Source organism: Triplophysa dalaica, chromosome 4 (assembly GCF_015846415.1).
Source record: "Triplophysa dalaica isolate WHDGS20190420 chromosome 4, ASM1584641v1, whole genome shotgun sequence".
Lineage (NCBI taxonomy): Eukaryota > Metazoa > Chordata > Actinopteri > Cypriniformes > Nemacheilidae > Triplophysa > Triplophysa dalaica.
The window spans coordinates 3,910,334-3,930,821 of NC_079545.1; the positions used below are offsets into that span (position 1 = coordinate 3,910,334).

A 20,488-nucleotide genomic window follows, 5' to 3' on the forward strand; every position below is an offset into this window, starting at 1 on the left:
TCTCTGGAAATATAGGACTGGTATTTTTCTGATGTCATTTCTGATGAAATGGGATTTAGTAAAATATTAACAGATGATGCAAAATATTGGGAACAAATACTTTCTATGAGAGTTTATATGTAACGTTGGAATTGTCCTATAGAAAGAAATCAAAACAGTACAGGTTCTTTTTCTGTGCTGGAGACAAAGAACAGCGATCAGATGAAGGTACCCAGAGCGAACTAAAAACTTTATTATAGATGTGTGTGAGAGTTAAGACTGAGGATGATAATGAGTTTATGTTGGTTGCCTTTTTTGTGTGCTGTAGCCTATTATCTTCACAAGTAGACAATGGTCCACGGTTATCATCTCAAGGTTTTAAATAACGCCACGAGAGAATGTGTGGAGCTTATTTTATCAATGTTGTACATACAGTGGCAACATGTGAAGTTCTGGTGAACTACATGCCCAAGAGGGTTAAGGCAGTGTAAAATAATGGTGGCCACACAAAATATTGACACTTTGGGCCCAATTTGGACATTTTCACTTAGGGGTCGACTCACTGTTGTTGCCAGCGGCTTAGACATTTAATGGCTGTGTGTTGAGTTATTTTGAGGGGAAAGCATATGTCATTCAAGCTATATACTCACTACTTTACATTGTAGCAAAGTGTCATTTCTTCAGTGTTTTCACATGAAAAGATATAGGCCTGGTTTCACAGACAAAACTTAAGGCTAGTCCCAGACTAAAATAAATGTTTGACCTGTCTTTACTGAATATAACTAGCCCAGAAATATCTTAAAATATATCACTGCTATTGTTTTGTCTCACGAAAGCATACCACAAATGTATACTGTATACGATCGGAGGGATGTTTTACACTCTTACGTGGCAGACACATCTTCTGGCCGTGGCATGCGGTATGTTACACATGAGCTATTTCCTGTGCTTCCTGATTATGTAACAGCAATTTCCTCAATCATGGAAAAAGCACATTAATTACACTCTCATTCTGTTTTTAGCATTCTTCTGTGCATACCTGGGCTCGGCGATAGCAAATCTCATGTCTGCTGTACGTATTATACACCCAATTCTTTTTTTAGAAGTAAATGCTGTTTGTATACTCTTTTTAAACAAAAAATAAGTATACTTTCTCCCTTCTAATACTTTTATCCACATGCTTTGTACTTAAAGTAAGCTAAAGTTGAAGGTATTTCTCAAATATATATAAAATAGGAACATAGTTGAATACATAAAGTGCATAAAGAACTCCTGGAGATTTGAGAGCCTTTTTTGAACATCTAAATAGTGATCACTGATTGCTGAATGTAATTTCTTCACATAAGGAGTGTTTTTGTATAATGGAGCAAGTTTATTTTTTCATAATAGGGTAAGTATGGGTATTTACTGTTTTACTGTATTGTTTGCTGGCGTGGGTGCATTCGTTCTTTAAAATGTGAAAACTTTAAAACATGTACTTAAAAACACATCAGTGCCTTTAGGTCTGTCCTGAAGGGGAACTTCTAGTGTACCAAATCAAAATATTTTCACAGATTCTTGACAGTTGGGTGGCACAGATTGAAATCTGGATGACGTTCCTAAAGGGCCACATAAGGTCAAATCTAAAACAATAGTAGCAAAATCACGCCTTTAAGAAAATAAATCATGGCAATGTATTTGATTGTCTTATGATTCTTTTTGCATGTATTAAATATTTGCTAGCGGCTTTTCTTTGATCATGTTCTTTAACATTTGATTGACAGCTTTTAATGTGCATTATCATGTGATCATTAAAACATTCTCACCATTCCATCAGATTATTCGAGAACAACCTACAAATTTGGGCTGACACACAGTTTCCCTTTCATAAATGGAGAACATAAACTTACAAGTTTGTCATTCTATTTTTAGAGGTATATGAAAATACAGTGTGGATTAGGAGGTATTAAATAAAACAAATTAGTGAGAAACTCACAACATTATAGATGCAAATCATTGCATCTGCTGATGCACTACAAATTTTATTCATTTATGCACTTGACAGACTTTTATGTATACACCTTAATAATTGCACAGATAACCAACTTCAGTCGTTTAAATATGAACATGAAGTCTCTCTTAAAGTTTTTAAAGAACTATATTTATGTTTAAAGTATGATTTTTCATTTCAGGTAAGTGCGGCTTTGTCACATCCATGACGGTCCACAATGGTCATAAATGAGCATGTGAAAATGAAAAACAAGAACTGAATTGTGTGGTCTATAAAGAGCCATCTCGTCTCCATTTGTTGGGTATTATTGCCTCTAGTTTTAATTCACAGAAATCACCTTTTCACACCCATAACATGTTTGTTTCCCGTTTTTTTTTAAATATAAGTCTCTGGAAATATAGGACTGGTATTTTTCTGATGTCATTTCTGATGAAATGGGATTTAGTAAAATATTAACAGATGATGCAAAATATTGGGAACAAATACTTTCTATGAGAGTTTATATGTAACGTTGGAATTGTCCTATAGAAAGAAATCAAAACAGTACAGGTTCTTTTTCTGTGCTGGAGACAAAGAACAGCGATCAGATGAAGGTACCCAGAGCGAACTAAAAACTTTATTATAGATGTGTGTGAGAGTTAAGACTGAGGATGATAATGAGTTTATGTTGGTTGCCTTTTTTGTGTGCTGTAGCCTATTATCTTCACAAGTAGACAATGGTCCACGGTTATCATCTCAAGGTTTTAAATAACGCCACGAGAGAATGTGTGGAGCTTATTTTATCAATGTTGTACATACAGTGGCAACATGTGAAGTTCTGGTGAACTACATGCCCAAGAGGGTTAAGGCAGTGTAAAATAATGGTGGCCACACAAAATATTGACACTTTGGGCCCAATTTGGACATTTTCACTTAGGGGTCGACTCACTGTTGTTGCCAGCGGCTTAGACATTTAATGGCTGTGTGTTGAGTTATTTTGAGGGGAAAGCATATGTCATTCAAGCTATACACTCACTACTTTACATTGTAGCAAAGTGTCATTTCTTCAGTGTTTTCACATGAAAAGATATAGGCCTGGTTTCACAGACAAAACTTAAGGCTAGTCCCAGACTAAAATAAATGTTTGACCTGTCTTTACTGAATATAACTAGCCCAGAAATATCTTAAAATATATCACTGCTATTGTTTTGTCTCACGAAAGCATACCACAAATGTATACTTCCAAGGCATTTTTATTAAAGCAACATAAATATCTTTATTCAATTAAGGCATTATCCTTGCTTTAACTCAACTATGTCTGTTAAACATTTCATATTTGGATCATCAGAAGTTCCAGTTGATGTCGCAAAGCTGATTGAATTCACATTTTTATGCTTCATGATAACTGCCAGTTATGGTTTACAAATAATTTACTGGAAAAAAACTCATCATGCAAAGACCAAAATAAATTAATGGTTTTAAATAGTCTTTCATTCACACAGTTGCTATAAAAAGCATGTTGAGTATTAAAGGGATAGTTCACCCAAAAATGAAAATTCGCTATATTAAATTACAAAATGCACACCTTTTCTCATTTCTACAGTCATTGTTTTTCTAATAATTAGGTTAGAGATGTTTTATTTTATCACTGAGCATAAATGAGAGGAGGCATGATTAAGAGCGAGCACAGTGCCACCTACTGAATCATTTGAGGATACATGAATACAAAACACGAATACACATAATTCACAGAAATTTCTTCACAAATGTTTTTATTTTTTTGTGTTGTGTAAAGATGGGCCACTGGTTACCCACTAAGCAATGTCATAAGAATGTTTTAATCTAGTGTAAATCTGTTAAACAAAACAAAATACACAGCAGTTTCCACCACCAAACAATATTTTTTTTTCCACTTCAAACCCATTAAGCAATTAAACAAAGCATCTTGAAAATATAAGCATTTTCATTTTTATTTATTTATAACGGTCCAACTCAAGACATCTCCGAAACCAGAGATCATTTCACGTGAAGAAAATTGTCATTCTGTGAAAAATCTTATTTTGCACCTGCATATGAAAACTACAAAAATGAATAGCTCCAAAAATGCAACTTCTAAGAAAAGAACATAATGATGGTGTTAAATGGAAGAATATACCGTACTTTCAACACTTCTTTAATCAATTTATCCATATAGCTGATCTAGATCAATTCAGATAGAAGGGAAATACAATCACAATGCTCAAGTTTGACCAAACCTAAGGATAGTACCAAACATGAATACATTCATTGATGCACAGTAACATTCTAACTTAGAAATCTACAATAAACGCCATATTTAGAGTGTAAGCAATGTTGCTGTTGTCTTAAAAAAACATTTATACACAAAACTCATGGTTAAAAAGCAAATCGCAATTGTTAACTACAAAATAATAACAATGTACCCGTTGTACTACAATGTACCAGTCATACGTGACATTTTATGAGGTCAGATTAAGAAATAAAAAACCTGAAAGCATAATTATCATCATTTGTGATATCTAGTGACCACATATTTCAAACCATCAACATTTGGAGTTAAAACTAAATAAAACCTCCTACAAACTCCTAAATATACAAACTCATAACATGATAGCGCAAGAAATCCAACAAGCCTAAAAACTCAAGTTCTTTGTTAGACAGAAAAGTAACGTAAAAGTTCAGTAGTTTTATGCATTAAATTACAGAAATGTTACTAAAGTAAACTTGCATGTATTTGTGAATTGGGGCCGTTCTGTACATTTGTGGCAGGTTTTGATATTGTTTTGACCCCGAATACAAACAATTTCTAAACAAAAGAACACATCTGTGGATTTGTATAACGCCATCCACACAAAAACCCTCCATTGACTGAAAAGTAGCAGTCAGCAGCAACTGCAGGAGGACTAAAGAATAAAAACTGAGGAGTGATTTGACTTTATAGTCAGTTTGCCTTCCGGTGGTAGCATTCACAAAAGCTTTACACATTCTTTAAATTCGGTAACAAATATAGATTTATACCGGTCAAATCCTAAAACCACACACTATAAATCTGCTCACACATTGTCGCCTCCTTTATAACAATGAAATCATTTCAGAATGTGCATTGCAAAATATACAATAAATCCACATGTTTATAAACGTCAACTTAAAAGTAAATAAAAAAGCCTGCATGAACTTTAATACATAATATACACACTCACCTCGAAAATAGACTCTCCAAATTTCATTTTGTGCAAAGGACGAAAGTTTTACGGAAAACTCCAAAGGCAAAAACATTACACAGACTATGCAAACAATAAAACTCATTCAAACGCATAAATAAAATGACAAACACACTGACAATTGATTGTCTACACATTTTGTTAATATATTCAGGGATGCCAGATTTTATACCCAGTAGGGGTTTCTGTTGCTGCGTTTATTTATTTTTTTCTGCAGAATAAAGCATTTTATTCAATAGTAGGCAACTATCATTTTTGGCAATGCGAGCAAAAGGACATATATGAGAGATACCGATGACAGGTTTTGGTCTGTAGCCACCAACATTAATGGTTCAAATGCTTCATAATATTTCAACCAGATTCACCCTGAGCAAGCTTTAACTTTCAATAGTGCAAATAGTGCTTGAGACCAGAGCCATAAACCTGTTCATACACACATACAGAGTCAATGTGATGGGAGAGAAAATCATGTGCAAAGCAGTTTATGTTCAAGTTAAGACACTGAAAATCATACGGTGCCTCTACCTAAAGACCATCTTTATACCGGTTACACAAACGTGTTTATTAACATACAATTAAAGGTCGTTCACGCCTCACTAGGGAAAATTTCCTACACGATGCCCTTAAACATATCTGTTCCATCTTTCACATGACAGAAATGGCTCTGGCTGTTGTCACGATAACATCACTTACACCTGCCGGTGCGAGATGACATCACCTGAGGGAGTGAGAGGTACAAGTGAGGAGAGACTCCTCACACTACAGCCACTCCTGGAGTGTCTCCAGATTCGTCTCGATCCACCTCTTGTTCAGCTTGATGGTCTCAATAGCCTCCTGCACGGTCCTCATCTGAGATCCTTTGTCCCCCAGAGAGCTGAAGAAGTTTTGGGCCTGGATGAGAAAGAAAAATAAATACATAAAAAAACGAAAAACATCTCAATTGGAAGTTATAAAGTTTGTTGTTTGGAAACCACACCTCCATGAGATGTGTTGTTGTGGAGAATTGACTAGTTGTGGACATGATGAGGCTTTGAATGGCAAAGGATCCAAGAGGGAACCTGACATAAAAAAGAAGAATTACATGATTACAATTTGCATTTTAATGTAAATACATGTGAGAAAATCTTACATCTTTTATTACAAAGTGGTTATTTTACATAAACCTGATGTAAATCATATAAAAACATACAATAAATACAAAAAAGTAAAAATAAAGCCCTATCCTTACAATTTATATTTTATGTCTAACATCTTAATCCAGTGGTTCTCAAACCTTTTCATTGTGGGTGCATCGATGTTTTGTGCCCCCCCAAAAAAGACTAAATGATTTTAAACAAAAAAATAATAATTAAACGAAAACAAACAATTATACAGTACAATGCTGAAACATCCCTTTTTTTGGTTGGTGGTCTTATGGATCCATCTTGGGGCCCCCAGTTTGAGAACCATGGTCTTAAGTCAATCATAAGATCGTACAAATGTATATAAATTAGCCACCTCGTAAAATACTAATGTAAAACCAGCTCATTAAAAAGCATTATTTTTTTTAGATTACAATTTATTATAAGCAATTGCATAGCGTCAAAAGAACCCTGTACTTTAAAAAGAAAACTCACTTTTGAGTGATCTTATCCCAGTTTTCTTTTACGAAATCCCAAGCGTACAGGTAGCCAGCAAAGTTCTTGCAAATTGCATTCACCACCAAAGGAAATTCGGGAGTCGGAATCATGCTTCCATCAAGACTTTTCTGTAGAATCCTAAAAGTAAAAATGAAACATGTTGCGCTGACACATAATGCCACCAGAATTTTCCCTATGAAATAATACGTGGTCCAGACTCACCAGACAATTTTCCGCACGTCCTGCGTACTGGCCAACGCTTCCAGCGCCTTATGCTTCTCTGGGTCAGAGATGGAGTTTTTATATGTTCCTAATAACACACCCCATCCTTCTTCCGTTTGGGCAGCAACTTTAAAGACCGTTCTCATGAGATGACTGGGAATCCTTAAACGACAAGAAACATATTGGAGGACGTTGAACAGTTGGCATTATTCCTGCTCTCCAAGGGTCAATCGCTGCTCAAACTTACTGATAAGTTGAGTCAGGAGCCATCCACTCATCATAGAGATGTTTGGCCTGTTGTGTGCAGTTGGAAATGTCGAGGGAACATGCCATCTCTAGTAGGGTGGACTTAAGGGTCATCTTTGACACAGAACTTTCCGGAAGCCATGACTGTTTCTCCATCAGAGTTCCGAAATAGTTCAAAATGTAACTCTGCAAATGGCACATGTTTTTATGAGAAAACAAGCTGAGCACTCAGAAAAACATTTTACACACTTGATGTTAAACTGACTTTCATTCTGGAGACTAAGTGGAGCTCTGATCTTTTGTCCAGCAATCTGAAGATCTGATTGAGCTGGATGAGAGCTTCAGTTAGTGGAGCGGTTTCTGTCTCATTTTTGATGTAATCCATCAGATTAAGGACCAGTCTAAAGGGCACCTTCCCCAACCTGAAGACAATCCATAAAAACAAACATAATGCATCGTAGCTTTAAAGGGGGGATGCAACGGTGTTTCATGCATTCTGACTTCTTGACAATGTTAAACGTGCTGTCTTCTCATGCTTGACATGGTCGACTTGTCAAAAAACGAAACTGAGTCATATGTCTGTGTTTTGTTGGCAATGTGTGCGCACATGCTTAAGTTCCTCCCCGCCCGTCGTATGTTTTCGGAAATAATCGTACAACTGTATCTCTTCTTTATAAATGTGATAAAACTGAAGACTCTACAGATATTTGAAGAGTGTTATGCTATTCTGTAAGTACTCAAGATTAAAATGAGATATGAAGAAACTGTCTGAGTTATGGCCACTTTAAATGAGCATAAAATGATCTACCTTGAGAGAGCAAAGACGTTATTGATGAGAGATGCTCTGTCTTTATAGGTGAGAACCTTGATGTCGTTTCTCAACGCCTCGATTAACGCCTCCCAGCCCTTATCGTCATAGTTCACTATGTAGAAGCCATCGCTCTTGTAGTTGAACTTTAACCATTTTACCTGATCTGGAAGCTTCAGTGTCGCTGTGAAAGATTCAAACATAAAAAAACAATCAGCTCACCTGTCTTATTGCTTTACTATATGAAATATGAAGCAATTTCTAACATGAGGGACATAAACCTGTTTTTTCCTTGAGATAAAAAACTTGCTTGCAGGAACTCAAAGTGCTACAGCTGTCGTTAACATATGTCAAGGGAATGTGCCACAAGCTGCTAACAAAAGATGAAAACCATTAGATTGATTTGTGACAGTCTACTCCATTAAATGGTCAATTCAATTAGCTACGGTTTAAAATGTTAACAGAAGAAATTTGCACACAATATGATAAATGTCTAGACTGATGTTTATAATTGTAGTCAAAGTACTGTAACCTGTCATGGGTGGGGGCAATTTCCGCATTCAGAAGGAAGTGTTCCTGGGTCAGTGTGACTTGAGTTCCGTTCCTCGTCACCGTGACCAGAGGAAAGCCCTTCTGAACGGTCCACGTGTTCATCATGTGGGCCACGCTGAAGGGCTGTTTACTCACCTGCGTACAACGTGAGGCATGAAAATACACATAAAAAAAATAAACAAAGTCATCTCAGTGGAGAAAAAAGGGTTAAGAAAAGAACTAACATTGGTAAGACTGTTCCATAAGTCTTCACTTTTTGTGTTCTGGAATCGATGCGCTTGCAAATATTCGATCACTCCTTTTCGAAACTCCTCCTCTGTAAGCGTTGAATTGAGCATGAGCAGAATTGACGCCCCCTGGTGAGGAAAAAAACAGAATAAAACTTGAGTTTATAATTGATGAGAAATACTTCTGCTTTGACGTATCTCAGTTCACAGGTTATTTATGACGTACCTTCTCATAAGAGACTGAGTCGAACATCTCCTCAACCTGCTCTGGTGTTTTCACTATAGAGGACACCGGATGGGATGAGTTCAGTGCGTCTTTTGCCATGGCTTTGAAACGAATGCTTAAGAATTCAGTGTCCTGGAAATGCGAAGAGACCAACCAACTTTAAGCTTCTCTGATGGAAAACAGTTTGCGTGACTAACATTCGATGTTTACTGAAACTTACCATGTCCAGATCCGTGAAGATGGTTTCAATCGACGTATACTGCATGTATGTTGCAAATCCCTCATTTAGCCAAAGATCATTCCACCATTTCATCGTCACAAGATTCCCAAACCACTGTATGGAACAGAATCAGTAGATAAGTACAGACATGATGAACAAATCACGTCTGAGGAGAAGTGTAACGGCATATTCAAACTGGTGCTGAATTATGATATTTGCGATGTAAAAATGGTTATACCCTCTCTCTACCCCAATACAATTGTATTTTAAGTGTGATTTATTGGACAAAACACAAAATAAACAAATTTGATGAACTTTACTGATAGCAAAAGCGTTTCAATGGATGCCACGATAATATCGTCACCGTGACTTGTGCCCACGATAACCGTGTAGAAAAAACCTAGTATTGTTACAGCCCTAGAACCCAATAATGTGTTTTGTATCATGTCTTTAAATGTTGAATGTATCCGCCGACACACACCACCATATATGGAAGGTCATATACTGTTTACGGGTCCAAACGCTCAATAACATGCTAAAGACAAACAACAAAAGATGCTAATATACGCTCATTGCAAGCCATAAAACCATCGGAAAACCGCGATCCTAACCTTTATCTTCATAACGAAAAGCCACATGGCTAGTCAGCGATTTATTTTTCATAACGTATTCAAATATTGTTGTCAGAGATTTTGTGAGATTGGTGACTATAGTGTATACTTTGATTTAATATTTGTTTCGCTTACATTTGCAATATGAGAAAAATGAACAGCTGTTTAAGCTGAAGCCCCGCTTGACATGAATAGATGCTTGGACCTGAAAAAGCTATTCCTTACGTCACCACTTGACAACAAAATTTGTACAACAATACTGCGTAAAAAGTTTTCAAATTTAATTGTATTTCTTTAATTTACCATGTTTGTTGATTCTATTAAAGATATCCTGTTTTATAACTACCATTTGACACAGGTTCTTACACTCTGTAATCTATGGTTAGTGTAGACTAGACAACACTTAATTACACCAAAACTGGTCATAAACATACTGTACCCAACAGAGTAATATATAGCTATGCGCCCACAGAGTCTCTTTCATGTCCTATCGTCTGTGTTGAAAACTGTTTGAATGTTACTATCATTACCTTGTCATGTGAATGTTGATCTATTTAGATACTTTTTTACCTGGTGGGCAAGTTCATGAGCAATGACTGAGGTCACCAGTTGCTTGTCTATAGGGGAGGAATTATTCCCTACGAGCAGCATGTTCTCACGGAATGTGATAAGTCCCCAGTTCTCCATGGCTCCAGCAAGGAAATCAGGAATGGCAACTAAATCTATTTACAGTATTCAAGAGAACTCAATCACAACAGCAGACAGACATAAACGCTTTATTTTATTATTTATTATTTATTATATCCTGTTTGAAGATCAGGAAAGGCTTGCTCACCCAGCTTGCTTAACGGGTAGTCAATGTCAAAGAATGTATTGTAGAACTCCAACAATTTGCCAGCCGTGTCCAGAGCGTAATGAATTTGGTCCTTCTTGTCTGGCACTGCATACACAGAAACCTATGAGACAACAGAAAACAAACATAAGATACAGTAACACACTCTGTTTTAGAGATGCACCGATACTTCTATGGTTGGTTTCACATTAAGTTCGACTGCCTGGTCCGAACCGTAGTTCGATTTCTGCCCCCTGCGTCCGCCGTAATGCCAAACATGCAGGTGTTCACCCTGTCGCTTGTAACGACGATGTAGGAGAGCGCGGCAAAATGCATTACATTGCTTGCTTTACCTTTATACATTTACGATTTTGAACTGTTAGTTTTGTTTTCCAGGGCATAATGGCACTTCCGTCTGTCTAATGAATGTACTGCAAATGCTCTTAAGAATGCTGTAGGCAAACAGAATTGAGATATACAGCTATCTGCTTGGAAGGTCACGGTCACTTTTGTCAGAAAAGTGAGTAAAACACACACACAAGCACACATTTTTACCAAAAAACACGTCATTAATAGCGGTTCACTTCCGCGATTTGGTACGATTGCATTCATATCAGCAGCGAAGTCTACTGAAGTTCACATGAACCGCACCACAGACCTCTCTTTTTAAGCGGACTCTGGTACAGTTCGCAGGTGAGCACCCGGGTTGGGAAGACAGACATCACATAATCCAAACGAACCGAACTCTGACGATAATCGAACCCTGGTGCTTACCAAATGTGCTAATGTGAAACCACCCTAAAACACCAGCTTAACTGTGCAGTGTTTCATGCGTGAGAGTGCAGGTAAAAACTTCCCAGTGTCAATGAACGTCTTATCTATTCAAAATCCACATGGAACATTTAACAATTATTGTTTGTTAGGCTATAACATTATTGTAGTTAAACATGTATATGATCTATGAATGAGACCAATGCATCCAGGACAACGATGGACTTCAACGCCTTGCTTATTTGGGAGTCGAGTAGGCTATAGACTACGTATATTAAATATAATAAGAGGAATTGCAGCTAATTTAAAATCCGTCACGAAAAGAATACAGGTAGCTTATGACAATGTACGCAATAAAGCATCTTACTATTTAGACTGTCTAAAACGTCCCTTTCTCATGGCATTTTTCGTCTTTCACACTGTCCATCTAAAGTGCGCTGGCTTTCAATGCTGAGAATGTCAAGTTCGGAAACATTTTGATCTCCTCTTGCATGGTGAGAGGGATGGTTAAAAAAACTTAACAGCATTGCCACATCAGTGACAATCGGAAGCCTTTTTGAAGATATTTTATTTTACTTTTTTAGCAAAGAATGCTAACATTATTACGTTCCAGGGTAGGATAGCATTAGCCATTCGTAAGTTCTTTCTTAAATTCGAATGTTAAGTCCACACTAGAGGCTAACTCCCGTTTCACACTGCAAGCGAAAGCAGAGCATAGGCGGAGCAGGAGCAGCGTGTAGGGAAAATGGACTCGCCGCCGAAATGATCGCTGCACTACTGCTTATGCAGTAAGTTGTAACTGAGTGCCCGTTTAAGTCAAAACTAGGCTAAGCTGAAACTTACGCACTGCTGGTGCAACCGGCCCTGGACATTTGTAGATATTCTCCATTAAGATTGGATAACAAGAATGACAACAAAGAATACTGTGATCACCAAACAACAGTAGGCAAAAATGAACACAAAGTCCTATTTATTCACGTCAAAAATAAGCTTTATTATCTCGTGCCCTCGTGCCCGTCCGTTACGCCACTGATACAACATTTCTCCACCGATACCGAAAGCCGATTATTCTGAGAGATATCTGGCAATACCGATTCTTAAGATTATATAAATATTTGTAACTTTCTGAATGTTATGCATTCCTACACTGACTATTTACATTGATTATTAAACTGGTAGGGATGTCATGATTCACCGTGAGCCGGTTGAAAATCGATAATAATATGTGATGATTCGAGTCGGTTGAGATGTTAAATGAATTGCAGTACATTTTTTAACAGCAGGGGCCGCAGTGTTTACTGCAAACTTGGATATGCTGATATTTCTTAAATGTAAAAAATCCAAGAAAAACACAGACAAAGTCTTAGTTTGTTTGTATTAAAGAGACTTTTGAATTATTATTTTTTTATCTTATTTGGAATTTATTTTAAAATTGCGGTTTAGTTTTGTTATTTGACATAAAATATGTTTTTATTCTAAAAAAAATGTGCAGCATTTGAGAAATAATTAAAGGGCAGTAGTTCATTTCTAATTTGTCTCAACTAATTTTGTACGGATAAATCATGAATAAATCATATTGTGAGATCAGTACAGTTAAGTGAATCGTAACATCCCTACAAATTGGTGATGTTTCTCAACATTTTCGATATACATAGCACCAAATCTTTGGATTTTCCTGTCCTCCTTTGATTAACAGGATTATTGTTTATTGACTGATCTTTTGGTGCACCTCTAACTTTTTTCAAGACAAAAACACTTTTAAGAAGGACACTTACTGTAGTTTTGGAGAAGTTCTTGCTGACACTTTCGAATTCAGCCACAACAAATGCGACCAGGTAAGTGCTCATAACAACACTCTTCTCAAATTCATCTTCTAGAAGACCATTCTTTAAATCAGTTGTTTTGGCCTACAAAATACCAGACCAGTTTAGCAAGTCTGACATACATAGTTCAACAACACAAAGCAAAAAGTATATTGTAACTGTTCTTCTGAAACCTCGGATGTTCAAATTAGCTGTTTTTCACAAAATGGAATAAAAACACTGTACTTTTTAAATGATTAAATACTGTGTTGTCAAAGTTCACAAGCACATTTTAAAACTTTTAATTGGTTAGATACTTGCAAAACCCAGTGACAAAAATAAGGGTCTGACAAATAAAAATGACTTATGGAAAAACAAAATCAAGAAATATGGAGATACAAAGTTTCAGAAGGACAGCGGTTAGTTGACAAATATTCCCATAATGTGTCCTATTGTGTGACATAACAAAAAATCTTCTGTTATTTATGTTATGTTAAATATAACTTATAACATTTCAAATTAATAATTCAAAATAATATATTTTTATACATTTTTTCTGTCACACCATAGAAAACTTTCTATTTGTCATCTTCCCCATGTATTTGCTTCCTACTGCAAACTATAGTTTTTTTCGTTTAAAATAAACAAAAATCAGTTAGTGAGCAAGTACATGAAAAGTACATGTCTCATTTAACACAATTCACAGAGATTTGTAATTTAGAAGTAAATCACAATTTCATGAGAAATGTTAGACATATTTGATTTCAAACAGAGATGGCGACAGAGAGTCAAACATTACAGATTGCAGCTATAAATTGTGGTACGAAACAAAAATCGACCAATTACCTTAGGCATATTTGAAAGACTGATGTATTTGGGTTCTCTTGTCATCTTAATAATATAAGTGGATTTAAAAGCTGGCTCATCAAAACAAGGGAAAGCCTTGCGGGCTGCCAGGGGTTCAAACTGAGTTGTAGCCAAAACTCTGGAAGAAAATTTGAGCAGAGTGTGAAAACCTTTGAGATGAAATTTAATTAATGTATTATCTTAATTAAAAGAAATAAATCCAATTAAAAAGAGCTCACACAACGGTTACCTTTTTGCACCAGTTGTGTCTACATATGAACTGTTGTAGAAGCCGTCATAGCTGGTGGAAAGGTTTGCTGTGTAGATAATATTCAGAACGTAAACTCCCTTCTGAAGATCTTCTGGAAATTTAATGGCGATCTGCTGCCAGGGTTTGTACTCCAGGATCTTGACCTCTTTACCTTGAAAAGTGGCCTTGACTATATTCATATTCGAACTATGCAGGACCATCTTATTAGTCTCCTCTGTGACCTGCACCCTGATGGAAACGTTGCCTCGAAAGTTCATGGTGGTCAGGTTGGGATGGAGCAAAATATCGTAATGCATGGGTTGTACGCCACCCGGTAACCTCAAGTCCGTCCACGGGAAAGGCTCTCCACTTGTGGAATTGGGATAGATGTTGTCCATGGTAGAGTTGTTTTTCTTACAGCCGTTTCTGGTGAAAGTGCAGCCTGGCAGGAAGTAGATGACCATGGCCATGGAGGCAACCAGCACCAAAAGGAGAACGCACACCACTAAAGTCTTAGCAGAGGGCATCAAGCACAATCCAGAGGGCTGCTGGCGGGTGTAGGGTGAGGATGTGCAACGCTGGTTGGAACTGCGGTTCATGAAGGACATGCCAAGCAGCCGAGCAGATGACTCGTAGTCCTCCTCGTCTTCGTCCAGGTCATTTTCTCCCAGGCCTCGAACCAACAGGCGCGAGTTGCGGGGTTCATAGACCGCGTCGTCGGAGTCGATGGGATTGGATGGCGACTCCTTCGCCAAATCCACCACATCTGGCTCTTCCTCAAACATGCTGTTCTCGATCATGTTCCTGGGCAGTGGAGCTCTCTCTGTAGGTTACAGAAGCAACAGAAAACAAAAACGTGAGAGACTAAAAAAATATAAAAAACAGAGACTTCCTGTTAAGAATCAGTCAGTCGTCTAAGGCTTCGTCAAACTGCTGCTGTTTGAACTATTGGTTTCCGAGTCAGCATGTAGAAAATCATACGAAAATGAAACTTTTGATGTGTCTTTTAGAGAAGAGTTGAAGATATGCCTTTGAGAAGATCCAGTAAATCTAACCCACATTACCACAACCAGACAGCATAAGTCGTTTTATAACAGCTTTGTTATAAGTGATAGTTCCCCAAAATCATTCCTTCTATTAGTCATTTAAATTTAATTTTAAACCTCTATGATTTTCTTTATTCTGAAGAACAAAAAAAAATATTTAGAAAAACGTTGGTAACCAAACAACATTGTCCCCTTTTGACTTTCATCGTATAACCACAAAGCCACTGAGGCATTTCTCAAAATATTTTCTTTTGTTCCACAGAAGAAAAAGTCATCTACAGATTTCGAACAACATGAGATTGAACAAGTGAATATGAATCATTCATTTTTGGGTAATCTATTTGTCAAAAACTGCTTGTGAACAGAATGCATTCTTCACCTTTGTCACTTCCCCAACAAAGATTTAAACAATTAAAGGTTTAGTGTATGAAATTTAGTGGCATCTAGCAAATGTATGAACCGCTCACTCGTCCCCTACCTTTTGAAGCACAACAGTGGCTGACACAGGACAAAGATGTCATCATGTTTTCGTTCTTTGCCAAAGGAGATAACATATTTACGTTTTTTACTGTTTTAAGAAGCTTTTCTTAGGGTTCAGCTTTTTTCTTATTTTATGTGACAGAAAATTAAATTTTTAGTAATGTACATAAATAAAGTTTAACTAAACTTTGTATGTTGCCAGTTCCATAAGTAGAAATGTCATTTAAAATGGTTCAAGCTTTGGAAGTAAGTCTACTATTTGAATTTCAGTTTCATTTTCAAAATGTTGCTAATATTACAAACCTTTTGCCTAAAACCATTCATTTGTACTGCATTAAATAAAAATTTGAATGTGTTGTTATACACTTTGAATCAATAACTAGGCCTATATTCTGTTTAGTATATATATTTAATATAATACAGGGCTCGACAGTTACGCTTTTCCGGGAAAAGTGAGAGAGAATTTGACTTGCCTGACAGAACAACAAACTTGAAAAAATGAAAGGGGTCAAATGGCGAAAATATGTGTTTTTCTGTCTTTGGTGTGTTATAAGTTCCCCATGCATCTATTTGACACAAAAAATTGCTAAAATTAAAGTGTTGTAAAAAAAGATGCATGCTATCTTAAAGCGAATGCTCACCCAGACCTGCCTGAAACGCCTCGAGTAACCAAACCCCCACAAATCTACATCAGTTCGTGGTATGATTTGACAAAGACAGCTCAAATGTATACGCAAGTAAGGTGGGTGTACCTGTGAGCACAATTGCTTTGGAACCTGTTGACTTTATTTATTATCAACATTATAAATCAGAAAAAACAGATATTCTTGTCAGTTCTGGCTATAGTTTCCAGGGCACACTAATAGCAGCGCGTCTTCTTCCTCTTTACCTGCAGAGGAACATACTCTTACTAGAGTAAAATAGGCCTATATACATTTTTGTATGTTTTTTGAACGTTCTGTTTTTCTAAGATTGATTTAACTAATTTATTTATTAAAGTTCAATTAAACGCTCATCATAGTTAAAATGTAGGCAAGTTATGAAAATGTACTAAAGATATCAAATTAAGCTCTGACAATCAGATGTATTATTTATTATATTTATCTTCTGGCTATATCATATTTATACAGTAGGAAGATAGACATGTATAACAATGAAGTATGAATTTGCACAAACAATGAGAGTACAATATATGACTAGTGTTATAAACTTGTGTTCATTGGGTCTGTACAGTAGGTCTTTATAAAACAAAAAATTTTGATAGGTTCAATTTTTTACGGGTGGATAAATGCATTAGTTTTTTTCAGAATAGCGCCCAGTTAATCACGCCTTCTTATTTACTTTCTGCGAAAAACACAGAATAGAAAAATCTCTCACGGTTGACATTTTGTTCGGCGGTAACGGAACATTCCGTAATTCCGTCCAGCCCTATTACTGCGTTATAAATATTTAATGATAATTAAGCTTGCCATTTTGACTTAATAAAAACGTAAAAAATTAGGTAATAAATTCCATTCCATTTTCTACCGCTTATCCGAACTACCTCGGGTCACGGGGAGCCTGCGCCTATCTCAGGAGTCATCGGGCATCAAGGCAGGATACACCCTGGATGGAGTGCCATCCCATCGCAGGGCACACACACTCACTCATTCACTCATGCACTCACACCCTACGGACAATTTTTCCAGAGATGCCAATCAACCTACCATGCATGTCTTTGGACCAGGGGAGGAAACCGGAGTACCCGGAGGAAACCCCCGAGGCACGGGGAGAACATGCAAACTCCACACACACAAGTCGGAAGCGGGAATCGAACCCCCAACCCTGGAGGTGTGAGGCGAACGTGCTAACCACTAAGCCACCGTGCCCCCCTCAGGTAATAAATTAATTAACTTAATTTAATTTAAATAAACAAATATTGTAATATTCGTTTTTAGGAGCTAGAATACCTTCGGTTTGCTCTTTTTATTTGGATTAAACGATTTTGCACTTGTTTTTTAAATCCAAAATACTTCCTTAATACAAATAAAACAGCCAAAGATACACTATTTTATTAAATTGAGAATTTAAGTAATCCAGAATTTTATTCTAATAAAGTATAGATGCATAAATCTGTCCAGTAAAATTCAGAAACCCATTTAATTTTTTTTACTTTTGTTAAAGTAGAAGCCATATTGAACCAACCCATTTCTTTTAATCCTGCTTGTCCAAGTTAAAGACAATTTATTTTACATTTAAAATAGCAGTGTAAGTTTTATTCTTAATGTCTTTTTTTTTGTTTTCCTTATTTGCATAAAAATATGAAAAAGAACTGACAAGTACACCGATAAGCAGTATTTGTAATACCATTAAAATCTATGATGCCCATCCCTAGTTTTGCAGCACATTTTAGTCTCTTTCAAAATCTTAATATAAGCATAATATAGAAGACACTGTATCTTAGGATACTAAAAAAGTTCCTGCATATAGTAGCTTATAAAATAAAAACTTCACTATGAAAGATCATCATGATTAGCCTATTTTTGCACTTCCTGCTTTTCCCTGCCAGACAATTTTGCCCAATGAATGGATGAACATAGAACACACATGTTTTTTTTTCCAAACCCTACCAAACAAAAAACATCAACACTGCATTTGGACCAAAACAAAGTGAAATAGCGGACATTCCTGGTGTGAATACACCCTAATTTATCAAATCTGCAGACTTGCACAGACTTTCTGCAACAAGTCCAGACTAAAAATCTGAGCAAAATCTTGTAGTGTATATTAACCCCGAGATAAAAAATAACTTGTCTTTACTTGTCCGAAGGATAACCTTGTGACAATGCTTATTGTCAAGCCCTGTAATATCCTTGTTTTTGGGGGTTTTTGAAACGGGGTACAGTGTATGCTAAATAACCATGTAAAAATTGTTACGAATGATGTAGAAAAACTAACAAACTTAAAATAGATCATTAAAACAGGTCAAATCTATTCTTTAAGCACAAACATTTATTTTCCTTCCACGTGACCTGTTTTTGTCAAGTTTCCATTATCAGTCAAACTTTCATTCAGGAAGTGAACTAGAACAGCAGAACATGATCACGTTCCGTGTTACTGACAGGAAACAAAGAAGAATGTTTAGTGGCCTGGCCATGAAATAACTTGAGTCTCCTTTAATAAACTAAACTATGAGACAAATGTGAACCAGTACCACCAGCTGGCCAGTGAACCACCTGTCAAAGACCATAAAAGAAAAACAGACAACAAAATGTCACCTTGCCAGGATTAAGGGAAGAATTATGTCTGAGATCCTCTGCATGCTTGAAGTCATGCATACTGACTGACATTTCTGATATTAACAGAAAGAAGATCTTGACTATATAGGGGGTCAAAAATAAACGCTATAGATCATATTTTCTTCGGTTTCACCCCTTCAAAAACAATGACATACCCATTCAAATCTCAGATGTGCTGTCATGGACTTAAAGTTGCGCACTAAAAACATATACGTGTTTGTTTATTTACAATAACTGTTACTCAAATCGGTCTGTTAGCATGACGGAAGTTTGCGTGCGTGTTATCTTCGAGTCACGTTGTTTAACCAAACCGACTAACGTTCTATAACCAGAAACATAAACAAATACATTATGTTTACACAAAGACAGAACCGCGTTATTTAATCATGCACGTAAACGTTATGCGTGTATGTAAGTTATATGATAAGGAGCGATGCGGCTAGCTGTAGCATGTTAGCCGATAACTTTTGCCAGTGCACGGAGGAGTCACCTGACATGTGCAGCAGTCTTACCGTTTACAAACGGCTCCATGCTTAGGTTTCAGAAAGTGAAGTCTGTGGTGAAACCCAAAGTCCTCTTGGAGAATAAATTGAGGTTTAATTCCGAAAAAGTCTAACAAGAGCGCATCGGATCAACTGGTGCTACATTAGCATCGTTAGCGTGAACACCACGCTCACATCAGCGCATTAAAATCATCAGTCCGCCTTAGAAAGACTATAACAGAGGCGTTGGCATTTATAAAACAGTGGAGACAAGTTGCAATTGTCAATCACTGCTGTCTGACAAGCTTTACTTCCACGAGTTCCCCTTCACTGTCCCTTTAACGTCACTGACTGCTGGTTCACCGCACAACTGAACTGACGGATCGATGTAACCTACTTGTGATCATGTTGTCAAACCGGGACAACTTCAAACTGACACATAATAACATTTTAAAAGGTCAATGGATAAAAACGAAAGAAAAAAATGTCAACAAGAATAATTAGGATATAAAATAAAAACACACATTTTATGAAAATAAAAATGTATACCAATAGCTCCATATTCGGGTTGATTCACATTTGCAGGTTCCATGAGCTGTTGGTGCCAGCTCAAGAAAAACTGCGATAGTTTCACAGTCAAAGCATCACATGCACATCATTTTACTGGCAGTGACTATTGCTCTGTGAATGCAAACTACAATAGACTGGTGTATTCTTAAGGGCCTGCAGTGTGCAGCACATTTGGGAATCAATGGAACAGTTATAAATGATCGCACCATTGTA

At 36.7% G+C, this 20,488-nt stretch overlaps 1 protein-coding gene across 3 annotated transcripts; it reads right to left on the reverse strand.

Moving 5' to 3' along the window:
- Positions 1 to 3,893: 3,893 nt before the first annotated feature.
- lnpep (leucyl/cystinyl aminopeptidase) lies at positions 3,894 to 20,360 on the reverse strand. Of its 3 annotated transcripts, none has more exons than XM_056746446.1 (18): positions 20,255 to 20,360; positions 14,420 to 15,242; positions 14,170 to 14,308; positions 13,297 to 13,428; positions 10,754 to 10,874; positions 10,489 to 10,640; positions 9,308 to 9,421; positions 9,088 to 9,219; positions 8,859 to 8,990; positions 8,615 to 8,769; positions 8,364 to 8,455; positions 8,083 to 8,266; positions 7,540 to 7,696; positions 7,276 to 7,460; positions 7,029 to 7,190; positions 6,804 to 6,944; positions 6,164 to 6,245; positions 3,894 to 6,078 (listed from the first exon to the last, which is right to left on the reverse strand). In XM_056746446.1, exons 1-18 carry the CDS (start codon positions 20,295 to 20,297, stop codon positions 5,947 to 5,949), a joined length of 3,078 nt encoding a protein of 1,025 aa, XP_056602424.1. In that variant the 5' UTR covers positions 20,298 to 20,360; the 3' UTR covers positions 3,894 to 5,946. The 3 variants fall into 3 exon arrangements, with proteins under 3 accessions (XP_056602424.1, XP_056602425.1, XP_056602426.1); XM_056746447.1 differs by having other exon boundaries at positions 8,364 to 8,452; positions 20,255 to 20,359; XM_056746448.1 differs by lacking the exon at positions 20,255 to 20,360 and adding an exon at positions 19,736 to 20,080.
- Between the last annotated feature and the right edge of the window lie 128 nt (positions 20,361 to 20,488).